At 50.0% G+C, this 16,484-nt stretch overlaps 2 protein-coding genes and 1 long non-coding RNA gene across 3 annotated transcripts in view; 1 reads left to right on the top strand and 2 right to left on the bottom strand.

Annotated features, from left to right (window-relative positions):
• The window catches only part of RMDN3 (regulator of microtubule dynamics 3), a 41,384-nt gene extending 38,223 nt beyond the window's left edge, over positions 1-3,161 (bottom strand). The window contains exons 1-3 of the mRNA XM_084287350.1: positions 2,861-3,161; positions 1,406-1,601; positions 599-745 (exon numbers count right to left, since the gene is read on the bottom strand). Of these exons, the coding sequence (XP_084143476.1) occupies positions 599-745; positions 1,406-1,601; positions 2,861-3,116 (599 nt within the window). The 5' untranslated portion in view covers positions 3,117-3,161. The remainder of the gene's footprint in view (positions 1-598; positions 746-1,405; positions 1,602-2,860) is intronic.
• Positions 3,162-8,072: 4,911 nt separating this feature from the next.
• Positions 8,073-16,221, top strand: GCHFR (GTP cyclohydrolase I feedback regulator; the record flags this gene model as incomplete). Its single annotated transcript, XM_084287988.1, has 3 exons — positions 8,073-8,108; positions 10,829-10,923; positions 15,516-16,221. The coding sequence occupies 3 exons, from the start codon at positions 8,073-8,075 to the stop codon at positions 15,637-15,639; spliced, it is 255 nt and encodes an 84-aa protein (XP_084144114.1). The 3' UTR covers positions 15,640-16,221.
• On the bottom strand, positions 12,134-13,955 carry LOC311210585. The gene is made up of 3 exons (XR_014618532.1): positions 13,675-13,955; positions 13,219-13,306; positions 12,134-12,221 (listed from the first exon to the last, which is right to left on the bottom strand). It is a non-coding gene; the product is annotated as an uncharacterized lncRNA (long non-coding RNA).
• Positions 16,222-16,484: the final 263 nt, after the last annotated feature.

Here is a 16,484-nt window from a genome sequence, read left to right on the forward strand (position 1 = left end):
CCTACCACCTCCCTAAAAGTCATGCTTGAAATCACAGCACTTATTTCTGGCAAAAGCTCCTGATCACCCATCATACATTAAGAATGAATTCCTGAAACTCCCAACTCCCACTAACAAACACCTTCTGAGGTTTTATCATGTGTGTGTGTTTGCTTCAAATTGTGCCGTGTCATTCAGATTCTCAGGGAGCTGTATCTGCCTTCAGCAATCACTATCAAAGTGTAATAAAAAAAATCTATATTCCAAAGTTATGATCCAGACCAACTGGAGCATTGCTGATTTCCCTATAGTACACTGTTAACTTTCCTACCAAGCTGCGTACAGTAGCAAAGACATGTCCCGTGCTGATAACCACCACTGGAAGGCTTCAGTTTTCTTTTTAAGGAGCAGTCTTTATCATTGGGGCCTCAGAGGGAAATAACTTTCCCTTACATAATACATCAGGTGGACTTATTGCAATAAAAGCAAATAAAACCAGGATGACAGCCAGCCAGCAGGGAAAAGAAAACAAACCTTTTCTTTGCATGACACTGCTCATAAGTAAGTAATTGGGCACCAAAGTCTATAAAAGCTGCCTCAGACATGGTGTTCTGCTTACCCGCCTTCGCTTTCTCCATCATCTGTGGTAGCTGCTCCCGAGTTGGCTGTGAAATAAATTGAACTGGACCCCGTGGAATCACTTCTTTCCCTATGGAACGGGAAACGCCTTCGGCGTGTCACTCTCTGCGTTTCTTCCAGATGGCACCTGTAAGAAAGGCAAAAAGAGAAACAAAACCCACTTGATGGTGAGATTCTGCTTCCGTATGCTACCTCTCTCTAGCAGATTCTATCCAATGTGCTCTATACCCCAAAAAATTCACAAGGTGACTTGCTCTTGCTTACACAAACATCTTGCTACCATCAGTACCATGGTATTCTACTCTTGAAGCAAGTCTGACCACAGCAATACATATGCAAAAGGATAATCATATCACATGCCTTCCTCTGATTTCCTCAGTGAACAAAGGCAGAGGAATCCTGAAGCCCCTTGCAGAACCTAAGACCTTTTATTATGTATCATATGTCACCTACAGTTGGCAGCACTTAATGACAAAACAGCAGTAACAAGAGACAAAGATTTACAAAACAAATAACCTTCCTAGTCTAGAATATGTCCTAAGCAAGTGTCAATACTTACTATTCCAGAAGAAAAAAAATGCAAACTTGGCTAAATATACATTTTTACATATTTTTATATTAATCTCACTGGAGGCCAAGACGCCAGTGGAAACTAAGGAGACTTTTTTTCCACTTTTTCATTCTGCACTTAACATACGCTTAATTAATCATGGCTGTTTTCCTGTGCTATGGAGTACAAAAGCACAACGATAGGAAAAGATGAGGAAGGAGAAGGGTCGATACTCACCTGACTTCACCAACGATTTCTCCAGCTAAGTGCTGCAGGCTGTTTCGTAGCTCCTCCACTTCTTTCCTTAGCTCTGCAATGTTTCTCAACATGAAGTCCAGGCGGTCGAGAACATCCACCTGTTCGTCCTGTGTCAGCAGAGGTGTGTACACAACACCATCTCCTGCCTCTACAGGAACTGGCATTTTGGACAGGGCTTAAAAAAAATGAGAAAAAGTTCATTAGATGCAAATGGAAAGGGATTTCTCGTAGGAAATCTCAGTTCAGCTTTGTTTTCAGAAAATGGAGGATATAAGAGTTAATCTTGAGTACTGCCTCCTGACCTGGCCTAGGGTTTTGGGTTCTTCCACTGGTTTACCACTCCCCTCTCTGACACCAGCACATAGCCACACCTAACAGTTGTGCAACACTAATCCAGGTGAATAAAGCTCTTTTAACTACACTTCCCTAGATATCCCTTTGTGAAAAATCTAGAAAAAGAGCAAAATCTATGCTGAACATCACTAGGACCACTGCAGAAAAGCAAATTGCTGTTTTTAAGAAGTCCTGACTGCAAATTAATTCAATTTCTGTTCTGCATACTTCTGTATCAACATTACATGTGAAAACTAGTCTACTTTTCTTTTGAATTGCAATCAGCTCTGGAGGCCACCAGCCAGGAGAACAACCAGCCTACAAGGTAACACGTGGCAATGAACAAGGGCAGTACAGCTAACTGTGGACAGACTATTCTGTCCCCAGTGTTAAACAAATGTTAAATAAAAATTATGTTAAATATCTTAAATAACAAATAAAAACGAACAACGATACAAGCCAAACCAAACCAACTAACCAAAAAAACCCAACACCCAAGCCACAACTCTATTCTTATTCAGGAAAACGAAACAGAAACCCAAAGAGCAGACAACGGGCTTCAAATTGCAGCTATCATCAACACACGTCATCGGCATGGGCCAACCTACAACATTTACCAGTTTGCCTGATCTTTTAAGTCTTCTGGCAGATACAGTGAGATCACCCAGCCCATACAAACAAATGAACATTTGTGAATTTTAATTCATTACCTCCTCACAGGACTGTTTACAAGTCCGTCCGTCCCCCCCCCCCCAACACAGAAGCAGTGACAGGTCTTTAGGTAACCCAGCCGAGGCATTCAGGTGAGAGCACTCTTTTTTTTTCCTTTTTTCTTGTTTTTTGGTCTTTTTTTTTGTTGGCTGCAGAGCTACGGGAGCACCTGTCCGTGGCCAGTCCCCTCCTGCCAAGCCCTGCTCCTTTTAAAACCCGAGCGATGCCACAAACAGACGCAGCCTCGTTTTCTACCCCTGCAGCTTTGCCCAAGCTTGGGAGAAAAACAAAACAAAACAAAACAAAACAAACAAAAAGGAATTAAAGAAAAAAGAAGAAAAAACCTGCCCCCACGTGCGTTAACCCCGCGCTCCCCGCGCCGGTCCCTACCCTGGCTCCGCCGCCCCACGGCCTCCGCGCAGCCCGGGCCGAGCCCGCCGGGCCGAGCCCGATCCCGGTCCTGATCCCGATCCCGGTCCTGATCCCGATCCCGATTCGGATCCCGCTCCGGATCCCGGCCGTCTCCCGTGCGGCGCCGCCGGAGCAGGCCGAGGCCGAGGCCGAGGCCCAGCCCCAGCCCCAGCCCCGCGGCGCCCAGCGCCAGTCCCAGCCCCAGCGACGGGCGGCCGGGCCCGGGCCGCGCCATGGCTGCAGGGGGACGGGGCGGGCCGGGCCGGGAGGACCCGGGGGGACCGGGGGGAACGGGGCCGGGCCGCGCTGTGGCGTCAGGAGGCGTCAGAGCCCCGCGCCTCGGCCGGAGGGAGGGGCCCGGCGGGGGCTGGGCCTGTGCGAGGGTGTGTGTGAGTGTCTATGTGTACATGTGTGTATGTGCACATGTACCTGTAGCAATACCTGTACCTACACTTGTACCTGCACCTGTACGTGCACCTACAGCAACACCTGTACCTACACCAACACCTGTGTTGATACCTACACCTACCCCATACACCTGTACGTACACTTGTACCTATACCTAAACCTGCACGTGTATCTGTACACCTAAACCTAAACCTACACCTATACCTAAACCTACACCTAAACCTATAGCTGCACCTACACCTAAACCTAAACCTACACCTAAACCGACACCTGCACCTATAGCTGCGCCTACACCTAAACCTACACCTAAACCTAAACCTACACTTGCACCTACACCTAAACCTAAACCTAAACCTACACCTAAACCTATAGCTGCACCACACTGCCCCAGTTCCTACAACTACACCACCACAATCCCTACACCACCACAATCACAGCAACACCACCACAAACCCTACAGCCACAGCACAGCCTCGCCAACAACCGTGGTGCCACCAGCACCCAACGAAACCCTTGTGCCAGGGACCTGCCCCATCCCTTTCTCACTGATACAGATATTTCGGGCAATGACTACAGGAGCACCTTCCAGCGGGCACGGAGATGGAAGGCTGAATTTCTTCGTGCGGTTATTACGTATAACCCAGGGCAGCACAAATTCATGGTCCTGCGGATATTAAAGATGTTATCAGAGTAACACCGTGCTGCAGCCTGCTGTTCCTGTTCGTCTCGTGTCGCACTTTAATGAAAGTAGTAAAAACAAGGTTTTGTGAAAGAAATAATTTCCGGAAATAATAGCTCCTGCTTGAGCCCCGTTACTCTTTCCCTTTAACCCCTCATGATTCAGCAGAAAAAAAAATTGGGCTGGTCAGGTGGAGTGTTGTAAAGACCTGATATCCCCACTGGATTTCATTTTCTTTCTTTTTCTTTTGGTTTTCATAAGCTCCTTTGGGTTTATCACCGTAACAGGCTCAGCTGCTCACATAATATCCTACAGCCTGCCTTCCCAGTCATTACCTTTTTGCCCTGAAACGTGCCAGTCCTGCAAACAACCCCAAAATTGCGCTGGTGTTTTTGTCATTGTCATGAAACCCTTCTGAAACAAAGAGATTGCTGCTGAAGGTAAAGCAGTAATAATGTCCTTTCCCATTTCCCCACAAATCCTTTTGCTGGGGCCAGAGGGAGGGCATAAATCCTAAATCATCAGTGAAGCTGCTGACACTACCAGACCCATCATGTAGGTTACTGGAATACAGTGGGGCTCTAGGGAAATGAACATGCATGTAGACTGATTTAAGTTCTTTTTATTTTCTAAATGCTTTACTTTTCCTAAAATAACCTTGTAATTTGGTTTTACAGAGACACTTTGGGTCTGTTTGCTAACAGATCTCCAGCAGACGTGCCAGACAGGATGCTGACGCTGTGACCAGTGACAAATGGCCTCGCATCTGACACACAAACCAGAGCTTAGCAAGAAGCACAGATGACTTTCAGAGGCATTTTATCCTTATCTCTCTGGGGGAGGAAGTCTATTTCTCCCACATGACATCAAAATGTGGAGTGAGAATCACCAGCTCCTCATAAAAACACACAGCATTATCACTTGGAGCAGGATCAAAGCCAACAGGTTGCAAGGACCCAGTGCTGTGGATGAACAACTTGCTTGGTAATTAGGAAGCAATTCTTCATTACTAAAAGGCAGTGGAATTATTTTCATACGCCTCAAGTTTTCATTAAGCGTGGTGTTCCTGGAATAGCAAATCTTTTGATGTAATGAGTGCTCCTCATCCCTGGAGCAGAGGGGCTCGCAGGTGACTTGGACCATCAGCTCTGGGTCTGGAATTGTGGCCTGAAGGCTGGTGGAGGGCTCTGGGAGCACTCTGCAGTGTGACATCTCTCAAAACCTCACTCTTTGCTGGCTGAAGGCTGGACAGCTTCCAGGAGTCTGAAATGGTTATTTTAGAGAGCAAACCATTCATAGGACTTGCCATGATACAGAGGGTGTAAAGAACCACTGGCTTTTGGTTGAGATCGCAGTATTTTAGTTGGAGATGGACTCTGCCTAAGGCAAGGAAGATATTAATGATAAAATTAATGGCAAAATCATGAGCTCCAGGCTTTTGCGTTTTAATTTCTCTATCCCACAGTAAATGCAGTGAATCTGTGGGCTGGTTATATTTTATAGAATTGTAGAGTGGTTTGGGCTGGAAGGGACCTTCAAGACCAGCTGGTTCCAACCCCCTGCCATGGGCAGGGACACCTCCCACCAGACCAGGTTGCCCAAAGCCCCACCCAGCCTGGCCTTGAACACCTCCAGGGATGGGGCAGCCACAGCTCCTCTGGGCAGCCTGTGCCAGTGCCTCACCACCCTCTGAGTGAAGGATTTCTTCCTAATGCCTTAACTAAAGCTCCCCTCTTTCAGTCTTGGGAGCTGCAAAAAGAAGGGAGTGTTACCAGAAAAAGCCACTGATGTCAGATGGGGAAAAGCAGAGCTCTTCATGTGCTACTGTTGTAACAGTGCGATGATCTATGGCAGAGCCAAGTGACCTTTTGCTTTCTTTTCCACAAATTATTGCTGCCCATGTCCAACCACGACTTTAAGTAGACAGGTCGGAGCCAGCGCCAAGGGGCGATAATTGCTTTCTGATGATGGATGGTACCGCTGGGCTGTACTGCACCGCATTTTATGGCTTGCTCTCACGCCACTGCCATGCAGAGTGCTTGGGCTGCCTCCCAGATTTCGGTATCTCGACAGGAAATTCAATACCAAAATATTGTGTGCAGGCTCTGTTTTTCTTTTTCCTCTCTTTTATTCCCTGCTTCCCCCCAAGAAAGAACCTTGTAAGAGCCAAAGCAGGCAGCGAGAGCAAGCGCCTGGCAGCACGCCACTCTGCAAGAGCCCTGGATGATTTTTTTTCCTTCTTTTTTTTTCTCTTTAATTTGCAGAGAGATGCAAGGGTCTGGATTTCACCTCTGGGCTTCTTCCCATGGCCAGTGGGATGGGAACACACTCACAGCAGAGACCACCTGGTCTGGGTCACCGGGTGGTAGATTTGGGTGCTCCTGTGGGAAGCAAACACAACCGAGTTGAAGTTAGCAGGAGAAAGCACTTCCTTTTCATTCACTGGGTAATGGTGGCAAAATTATGCCTCAGCTTCTCATGTTAGAAGCCAAACACATGTTTACACCAGAAAATAAGTGTTAGGAACAAACATTTGGCCTGTTCTGACACTAGGGAATTTGGGAAGACCGTTCTGGGCATGCAGGTGATCTGAAGGAGCAGGGGTTTAACCTATGGGGTGAGGTATCGACATACAGCTCAAAACGAATACATCAGGATATTTGGGGCACACTTTAGGAATATGACAACATCAACGTCCATTAGTTTGTTTTGTTGTTTCTTTGTTTTTGTCATGCCCAAACCAACAGGCATGATAGGAACAGCAAAAATTGTCTCTGAGTATTCCCTTTAGACTAGTGAGCAGAAATGTGTATTTTTCTCTCTCGATCCCTGCCGGAGTTAATCAGTAACCCGTGGCAGCGCAGATAAACTGGCCCCAGGTCAGGCAGGAAGGACACGATGTGCCACAGCCTGAGCTCGGCCACATGGGAACATCCTTCTGCCTTCTCCTGAAGCCTTATTTCTGAAGATCAGTAAGAAAAGTAGGAGCTGATTATAGTTGCTGATGAGGTGCATGGAAAGATTTCTGTGCAAGTTTTGAGGGTATAGAAATATTTGTTATTTGCGGAAATGTTCATTGTTTTACTTGTAGCTAGAGCAGGTGTTGAGGAAGGAATTCCTCCATCAGCTCCCACATAGGAAGCACTGATGCTCTGGACTTGAGATATGAGCTGCCCCTGAAATTTTGAAGGCATTTAAACCATCACATTTCCAGATAAAAGCTGCAGGGTCCTGGGCTCACTCCTGCCTGGTTCCTGGTCCTTTGTCTCCCCGTCCTTCATCTCCCTGTCCATTGTCTCCTGCTCCAGCACCTCTTGAGCCATCACCTCCTGTCTTTCAATTCCTGTCCTCCATCTCCCTGTCCATCATCTTCTTATCCATTATCCCCCTGTCCATCACCTCCCAGTCCATTGCCTCAGTATCCAATGTCTACTGGTCCACAGCCTCCAGGGCTATCATCTCCCTGTCCATTGACTCTTGCTCCATCACCCCCAGATTCATCATCTCCTGTCCTTCATCTCCCTGTCCATCACCTCCCTGTTCACTGTCTGGGTCCAGTGTCTCCTGATCCACTGCCTCCTGGGCTATCATCTCTCATCCTTCATCTCCAGGTCCTTCATCTCCTCGTCCATCATCTCCTGCTTGATCACCCCTAGAGCCATCACCTCCTGTATTGCACCTCCTCTCCTTCATCTCCCCATCCATCACCTCCCCATCCATCACGTCCTGTCCTTCACCTCCTCTCCTTCATCTCCCCATCCATTATCTCCCCATCCACCACCTCCCTGTCCTTAATCTCCCTACCCATTACCTTCCTCTCCATCACCCATCTCCTTCTACCTCCTCGTCCTTTTTTTTTTTTTTGGAGGGGGGGGGGACGGACGGAGAGCAAACCCAGGACCGTTGCGGAACCCTTGCGGTTTCTTGAACCACCCGGGCCACCTCGGGAGCCCCCCGGGGGGCTCCCCTTCGGGGAGGGATCTGCGCGGCGGCCGCGTCCTTCCCCGCGGGCGGAGCGGGGGCGGCGGCGGCAGGGCGGGACGGGAGCGGCCGCCCCCGGCCACAGCCCCCGGGGGTGGCGACGGCAGCGGTGGGGTCGGGAGCATGCCGTACCTGCTGGTCAGCACGCAGATCCGCATGGTGAGTCCGCCCTGCCGCTGCCCAGCACCCCCGGGGGCTGCGGGGCTCGAGGGGAGCGCCTGGGGAGAGGGGAGACAGAGAGGGGGGCGATGGAGATGGGGGAGATGGAGATGGGGTGATGGAAATGGGGGTGATGGAGACGGAGGAGATGGAGATGGGGTGATGGATATAGGGGTGATGGAGATGGGGGTGGTGGAAATGGGGGGGAGATGGAAATGGGGGGATCCTCGCGAGCACGGCACTGCTGCCCACAGCATCGCCCTGCACCTGCTACTGGGGGGCTTACTCCAAGGTGCTGGGGTTGCTGTTGGGTGAACAGGGCTGTGGGCAGCCACCCTTGCTCTCCTCCCTTCGTCCTGAGCCTTTGCCTGGGGGAGGTGGGGAGCAGGAGAGCACCCAGGTGCCCCTCCTGCTGCTCTGCTCCCCTCAAACAGTGAGCAAGATCGCTTGGGAAACTTGTTGCAGGAGCCTGTGAAAAGTCAAAGAAAGTAATCCACGTGTGCTCACCGTAGGTTTTTTCTCTTCCCCAAAAAGCCCCGCTGGCTGTGCCACGGTGGAAAACTGGCAGGGCGTTACTGGCAGGGCCACGGTGGAAAAAGGGCAGGGCGTTACTGGCACCAGGGTGGCTGCACAGCACCCAAAGCCACTGCAGGGACTGCAGCTGAGACCCGTTGTTCCCCTAAAAAGGCACAGAGGAAACCTTGCTTCCTAGTGATTGCTGCCCCACTGGCAGCCAGCACGTCCTGCCAGGCCCGCAGGAGCAGGCAGATGTCTAGAGGGTTCATTTTTTGTTTTCCCAAGGGGAACGATATCAAACACTGTCTGAAGGCCAAAGTGCGATGTTGCGGTTTTGCAACGGGAAGGGTGCGATGGGGAAAGGAGCAAACCAACAAGCTGGCAGGAGTCTGGTGAGAGATGCAGTCTGTCCGAGGAGTTTTTGTTGCACCAAAACATCTCTGCAACAATATTTGGTGTCACACCACGCACGCGTTTTGTAGCGTTTCAGGGAAACGTACGCAGCAGGGTGGACTGAAATACCTACAGGTTAATGCACTTTGCCCTGCAGACTTTGGAAACTCTGCTCTTTAGCAGCGCAAAGCAAACATTCACAGCCTGAAACCTGGCATCCAGCCATGGCTGGAAAGGGTCTGTGCTGGCAGAGCAGGGCGGGGATGGATGTTGCTGTCTTTTGCTGGCAGCAGCTGGGGTGGTGACAGGGACAGGTTGCTCGTTCCCCTGTGGCACACCTCCCATGGGATGAAGGCAGCCAGGATCAGATGCACAGGGACCAGAGGCTCTTCCTCCTCCTTGGTTTGTGTCTCCTCCATCTCTCCGTGCAGCTGAGCGTACCTGCATGTTTGCACAGTGCACGGGGATGTTTGGTTAGCAGTGCTGTGTGAGCACTCTGTAATTGGGGTCTGACAGAGGCTCACAGTTAATGTGCTGTTTGCTGGTTTGTAGATGGGTGCTGCCAGGGTTTTACCCTCTCTGCTCTTCAGCCTCCTCAGACCACATCCACCTGAGCTTTCCACACCAAATACCAATTCCCTACTGTTGCTGCTGTCAGGGTGCCTGGCTGTTTCATTGCCTACAGCCCCTGTCCTGTGCCAGGGCTGAGCTTCCTCCAAGGGGTGATGGAGAGGGGTCAGAAAGGAGCTGGGTGATGCTTAACTTGCTTTGGGTGCTACTCAGGGTTCAGCAGCCCCCTGCACGTTACAAATTACCGCTGATTAATGTAGGTTGATGATGGCAGTGCCAGCAGGTGGGGACATTCTTCCGAAAGTTTTCACTTGCAAACTTTTGTGTGTTGTGTTAAAAAAGAGAGTTAACAGGAGTACTAGCTCCACCTATTAGAATCAATTAAAAACCCTAAGTTTTTTTGTTGTTGTTGAAGGCTGTGGTCTTTGTTTTTTCTGGCTTTGGTGTTGTGGGCTGGCTGGGTGCTCCCCATCAGTGCGGGGACGGTCCAGAGGCAGGCAGTTATTCTGGAGGTCACGCTGGAGTTATACTTCTCCACTACAGCCTGTTACTTGGTTCTGGAAATTGTCCAGACCAGGAGTATCTCACAAAATAACACCTCTGGAGCACTGAGTGACAACGTCCCTGTCCCCTTCATGTGACATGTGTGAAAGCCACCTGGTGGCTTTGATGGAGCGATGACTCATGGCTGCAGCCCGCTGCTCCAACAGAGCGTGACTGCCCTGCCTCATCCCATGGGTGCTTCTCTGCCCGAACCACCCCACAGCACCTCCTTGTCCCCATCTTCTCACCCTTCCTTGCTAGCAGAGCAGTTCCAAAGCCACCCTCTGCCAGGACAGGCAGAGAGCCTCTAACTGGCCTGGGGACTCATTTCAAAACAGATTTGCTGGTTTTGTGTGATGAGGCCACGAGTCCCACCCCACTGCCGCCCTACAGACTTCCCAGAGCTGGATCCCAGGGAGCAGAGGCACCGTGAGCTCAGCCAGCAGGTGGCTCTCCAGGAGCAAAGCCACTAAGGTCCCCTCCTGGGACACGTGGGTGGCTCTGTCCTGAGCTGAGACACCTTGCCTCTGCTCCTGCAGGCAAAGGAACCCACATCAGTGCTTTTAAGGGTGGCATTGGAAACCTCGTTTTCCTGAGGACACAATTCCCTTCCTGGTACCACTCACTGTCCCGAGGAGCGGGGAGGGTTGACCACGCGGCTGCACATCGCTCACCGGCTCTGCTGCCTTTCCCTGCAGGAGGTTGGCCCCACCATGGTGGGAGACGAGCATTCGGATCCCAGCCTGATGCGCTACCTGGGGGCCACCAAGAGGAACATGCTGGGGAACCACTTGTAAGTGCATTTCCGTGATGTTTCAGGTTCTCTCCTCTCCAGATTTACCCAAGGGCATCGCTCCTCGTATTCACCACAGCACCTTCCAGTTGCACACCCACTTTTAATCCCAGCACTAATTGGATGCTGGAGGGGCACACACGTGTCCTTGGCCCTGCCTCTTAGTGCTCACCCAAGGAAACGCTTCCTGATACATCAGGAGGTGATTCTTTTTTTTTTTTTTCTCCTCACTGTGACCCCATTTTAGCTCCTTCTCCCCATCCTTACATGCTTGGGATGCTTCTCGTTGCTACCTGACACATGTCCTGGCTGAAATAAAACAGGCACAGTGAGCACTTTAATCTTTCTGCATAACTATCTGCCTTTATCCCATCCCTAGCTCTCAAAGACAGATCTCCTCTGTCTTGTTACCATTTCCAGCCCCAAGATGCTCAGGAGCAAATCGAGTCCATCCTCACTCCTGCACAGCCTTGCGCTGGCCTGTTTTGGTGCCAAATGACCCCAGATGCTCATCCACAGCCTGTCCTGCCCACTCCCCACCCTAGCTTGAGTTTTCTCCCCGTTATTGAGCACCTGAGCCAGCCCCTCGTGACAGCTCCAGATGCCTTTCCTTGGGCAGCTGAGCCCCAGGGTTAGAGCTGCTCCATGTCCCCAGCCTGTGCGTTCCTAAGCCATACATATCTGACACTTCCCTGCATCCCCACGTCTCTCTCTGCCCACACCAAGTTTGACAACAGCTTTCAGCAGGGTGCAACTTGGAAATACTGCCATCCCGTTTCTTACATCTTGGCCCACTTCCCTCCCCCCCCCCATTTGGTATCTCAACTTCTTGTTTTTCTCCAAGACTAAGCAAAACAACCCCCCTCCCAAATGCAAATTAAAACAGAGGGGAACAGTCAGATTTCTGCTCAAGCTTGCCCACTCGCGCCACAGCACAGAGGAGGAGTAGGAGGAAAACCAGGCGTGAAGCAGAAGGGGCTTCTTGGTCCCAGAATGTTCTCAGACTGCCGCCGGCGGGGCTGGGAAGACCCACCTCTTCAGCACCAGGCTGGCAAGCATCGAGGTCCAGCTCCTCCACTGCTGCAGCACCAAAAACCTAAAAGATTAAAGAGAAGGAAAAAAGAATAAAATAAAAATCAAAGGCTGTCTGGTGAAGAGAAACCCTCTCAAATGCAAACTCGGGCCACCTGCCTCTGCAGGAGGGCTGATCCTGACCTCTCCAATCACTCCTTTCCATCGCTTGCAGCTCTGGGGTGGGTTTGCAGGGCTGAGCCGTCTCCGTGCTGCTATTCCCAACCCTGTGGGTGGCGAGGAGATTGGCAGCAGTGTCAGCTTCATGCTGTTGCCTGTGAAGCCGAGCCCAGAAGCTGGCAGGGAGTTATGCAATAGGAGAAAGGAGACCCGAGGGGAAAAACAGAAGAGGCTTCAAGGAGGACAAAGCGTTCCTGAGATGGAGGTGACTCTAAGATTTGAGTAAGGGAACAGCAAAGAAAGGCAAAATGCGCCCCACACTGCCTGCCCCAAAAGCCAGGGAGGAGATGCAGAGTTGGAAGGAACAGGAGTGCCAGACTTTGCTTCTTTTGGGGAATTTTTTATTGCATCTCCTCTGCTGCAGCCTCGGTCTGTGGCCCGGTAGGTATTTTGGGCTCTTTCTTGCCCCACCTGCTTCTTGTCACAGCTTGTGTCACACCCAGGGTCACCCCACTGCTTCCCTGCAGCACATCTTCCCCGCGTGCGCTTGAGCAACAGGGGGTGGAGAAAACAACCCGGCAGGAATGTGGCTGCTGACACCCCGAGAGGCGCAGCGACATGCCAGCAGGGTGAGCCCCATCCACCCTTCTGCCAAAAAAACAATAAACGGCCAGGAAGGAAGGAAAGCACCGCAGCCAAGCAGGATTCTCCCTCTGCCTGGCTGCAGGGCTGCACTAGCAGTAAGCCTGGCGGTAGGATGCCACAAATCCTGCCCTTTCCGTAGCACTGAGTCCCAAAACCTTAAACATGACCTAAGGAGCTCAGAGGGAGCCTGAAAGAAAAGCTCTAAGCAGCACAGACCAGCTGGAGCACTGTAATACACAGATGTAGTGCTTAATTGTCTCTAATAAAGGGGAGCACGGATCCTGTTATGCAGTTCTGCACCAGCTCCTGCAAATGGCACATTGTTAAGCTGCATCAGCTTCCAGCACACATTGTCAGTCCCTTATCTGATGTGCAGGGGCAAAACCCCACAAGAATCTGGGTCAGGGAAGAGCCAGGCTCTGCCCAAGCCCGTGTGGGGTCAAGAAACCAAAAGCTGACCTTTGGCTGCTGCAGAACAGGGGCTTCTTGGGCAACCTGCATGCCCAGGTGGACGTGCATGTGTGGATGATCAGTCGGCAATGTCCTCCTGTAATTATAAGTGCCTCCTGTAATTATAAGGGTTCTTAATCAGTACTGCTGGGCCTGAAATGAAAGCTGACGCCTGCTTGTCAGATTGTGGGAGCTGAGGTCCAAGGCAGCCACTAGAGCCCTAACGTACCTGTTTCCCAGGGGCACAGTCAAAACCCATCCCCAAGGAAGCTAAAAGGACTGCTGTGCGTATCACCAGGAGATCGCTCCATCACTACTTTCTATTTAAAAGTCATTCCAAAACAGGCTAGAAATCCCCACGTTTGGAGGATACTCCTGCTCCAGCTCAATCCCATCCCCACGCACCACTCACTCGTCTAGTTTTGGCACATCTGGGAGGCAAGGCAGCTAGGGTCATGTACTTACAATGTGCAAGTGCAGAAGTCCTCTCCCATCTCCTCTGTTCCCTGCTGGCTCTCAGCTGGAAGGAAAGGCTTTACAAATGTTCCCAGCCACTCCATCCTGATTCAGACGGAGAGGGTGGTGTGCTCGATACACGTTGTGTGTGATCTTTTGTTTCATTCAACTCAGAGTTGTGTTTAAGGCCCTAGGCAACTCAGCTTGTCTTCTGCTTTTAGCTCAGCCAGTCAGTTTTTTAGGCTCCTACAAATAGCAAACAATCCCTGCCTCAGCTCCATCTGCATAATGGCAATAATATTTACCAACTTGAACATGTGAATCCGAAGGGTATGTAGCAAGCCTCTTAGAGAAAGCATCAAGTTCAAAGACACTTATAATAATACATATTATCTTTACACCACATCTATAATTACAGCAAAGTATAGTCTGTCTTGAGAAACTGAAAAAAACTTTCACATCTTAGTGTCATTTTAGGCTTTAAAAAGTATTTACCACTATTAACGTTTTGCAACCTTAGAAACTTTGCAAATGCTTTTTGGTCTTTTTTATTGTTACTGGTATGAAAGTCAGGACAGGCTTTGTTACGATGCCCAAGCAAGATCACCAAAGATCCCATAGCCCATCATTATCAGCTTATCTGGCACAGTGAGTCATCTAAGAAATGAACAATTATGAAGCTCATCCCATCTGCTTGAATAAATACTGCAGCCCAAATGGCTGTGTTAGAGGAACGGAAAGGCTGCCGAAGCTAGTGCTGAAGGATACATTTGCCGTTTTGGCTCTGCTGCTTCCCAAGCTCATTCAGCACGTTGTGTGTCTGTATTGTGCTGTTCTTCCTCTCCACAACCACCACCTAATTTCCTTGATGGTGAGAGCATTCTCACAGCCCTCAGGTCTTCTGCTGAGCCTGAAGGACCAGGTGGAGGCAAGGGTAGTTCCTGTTCCAAGCGCACAGGGCTGGCAGAAACTGTAAAGGAGCAAAAGCAAGGCAAAGATCCCAAGTATCGGTTCTCAGACATCCACAGGCATAAAACCACTGTGAATTGCCAGGGTAGAGGATCTTGTGCTCCACCTTATTTGGCAGCTGTGTTGAGCACAGAGCACTTCTATTTTTCCAAATGCCTAACGCCTTGCTAAAGGCAGCATATTAGTCTCCCAACCCCCAAATTTCAAGCACAGGCTCTCAAAAGCCCCTGACTCACAGACATGCTTTGACATACATAGAATATTGGCCTCCCATTCCTTTGAAACACCTGAATCAGTCTGTAAAAAGCTTCCAGAACAGCCCAGCCGTGTAAACAGAGGCCCAGCTGCCAGCAACAGCAAACAGGGGCTGGTAAGAAGGAGGTATTGTGCCCAGCAAGTTGTTAGTTCGGTCTGCTACTTGCAGGAACGTGGGAACAGCAACTCTCATAGTGAAGAAAAAGCCCTAGCTGGTGTGTGCTGTTACAACACTGTTTGAAGCTGCTGTCCTACATTTTTTCCTGCTTTGCAGAGACTACCCTATTTTTCCATGGATTCTGAGCTATGCATACTTGCAAACTCCCACCGCTGCAGTTTCAGCCCAGTTAACCATCAACCATCATAGCTTTGTACAGCTGATCCCCAAACCACACTTCAATTTAAAGCTGAATTCCATTCCGGGCAGGCTTTTTCCTTGGTTTAGAAGCTGTGGGTTTTGTCTTTCCCCATCTGGTTAACCAAGATGTTGCAAGACACAGGCAGTATGCCAGCTGCGGTCACTGCAGTGTTTTATACCAGTTTATTAGCAATGCAGACTCAGTGCCACAAGGAAATTCTTTTCTCTTCCTTCTCCACCTCATATTTCTCCTTTTGCCTGCTTGCAGCTGGGAGTACTACGTGGATGATGCACCACGGATAGTCCTGAACAAGCTGGAGAGGTATGGTTACCGCGTGGTCAGCATGACAGGCGTGGGCCAGACTTTGGTGTGGTGCCTCCACAAAGAATAGCGAGGAGACTTCTGCACTCCATCTGGGGAAGGACCCTGCTGGCGATCACCTCACACAGGACTTAAAGCAAGCTTTTCTCCTTGAGTTATTTGTTTCTGTTCCAGATGCTCAGGTGTGGGGGGAGGAGTGTTGTAGGGGCAAGTCTTCACCTAATGGAAACTCACCATCCCTGCCATTTCATAAGGCCTAGGGGGAGGAAGCTATCCCAGCCCAGACTATATCAGACACACACAACAGATGGCTTTAACTCCACATTCATCCAAATGGCAGTCTGGCAAATACCATCCTTTTACATTTTAATAATCTATTTAGCATGCATTGGAAGGAGCTCAAATAACAGACTTGCCTGTCCGTTCCTCAGGGCTGTCCTGGGGGTACATGCTAAATGGGAGCTCAGAATATGCCTCCTCCCAGACCTAGGAGGGCAGGGATGGGAGGTCAAGCATGGATGGCATACTGCCTCATCCCCAAAACGAAAGCAGAAACTGCTAACCTCACACCATGCTCTTTGAGAACCCCTCCACTCAGCAGGAAGGCCAATTTCCATCCCATACTGGATCATGGTTATCAGCATCAGACTTTCAGTCCAAAGAGTGCCATTCAAGCATAACATGGTGATTCCTGAAATACCTTAGATCAGCACAGAAAGGTTTTGTGAACATTTCAGGTATCGGCTCTGTAAACATAGCAGTTGCAGTGCTGGATTGTCTGGGAGTGGGCATCAATTCTGCTGTAAAGGTAACCCCAATAAAATATTTCTCTGAAGAGACCTACATCTTTGTGTGGTTTGTTCTGAGGTGCCCAAAGCCTGCTGGATTCACAGCTCCCAGCCAAGCTTTCAGGAA

Source organism: Netta rufina (genome assembly GCF_964035555.1).
Source record: "Netta rufina genome assembly, chromosome: 5".
In the NCBI taxonomy this organism is placed as follows: Eukaryota; Metazoa; Chordata; class Aves; order Anseriformes; family Anatidae; genus Netta; species Netta rufina.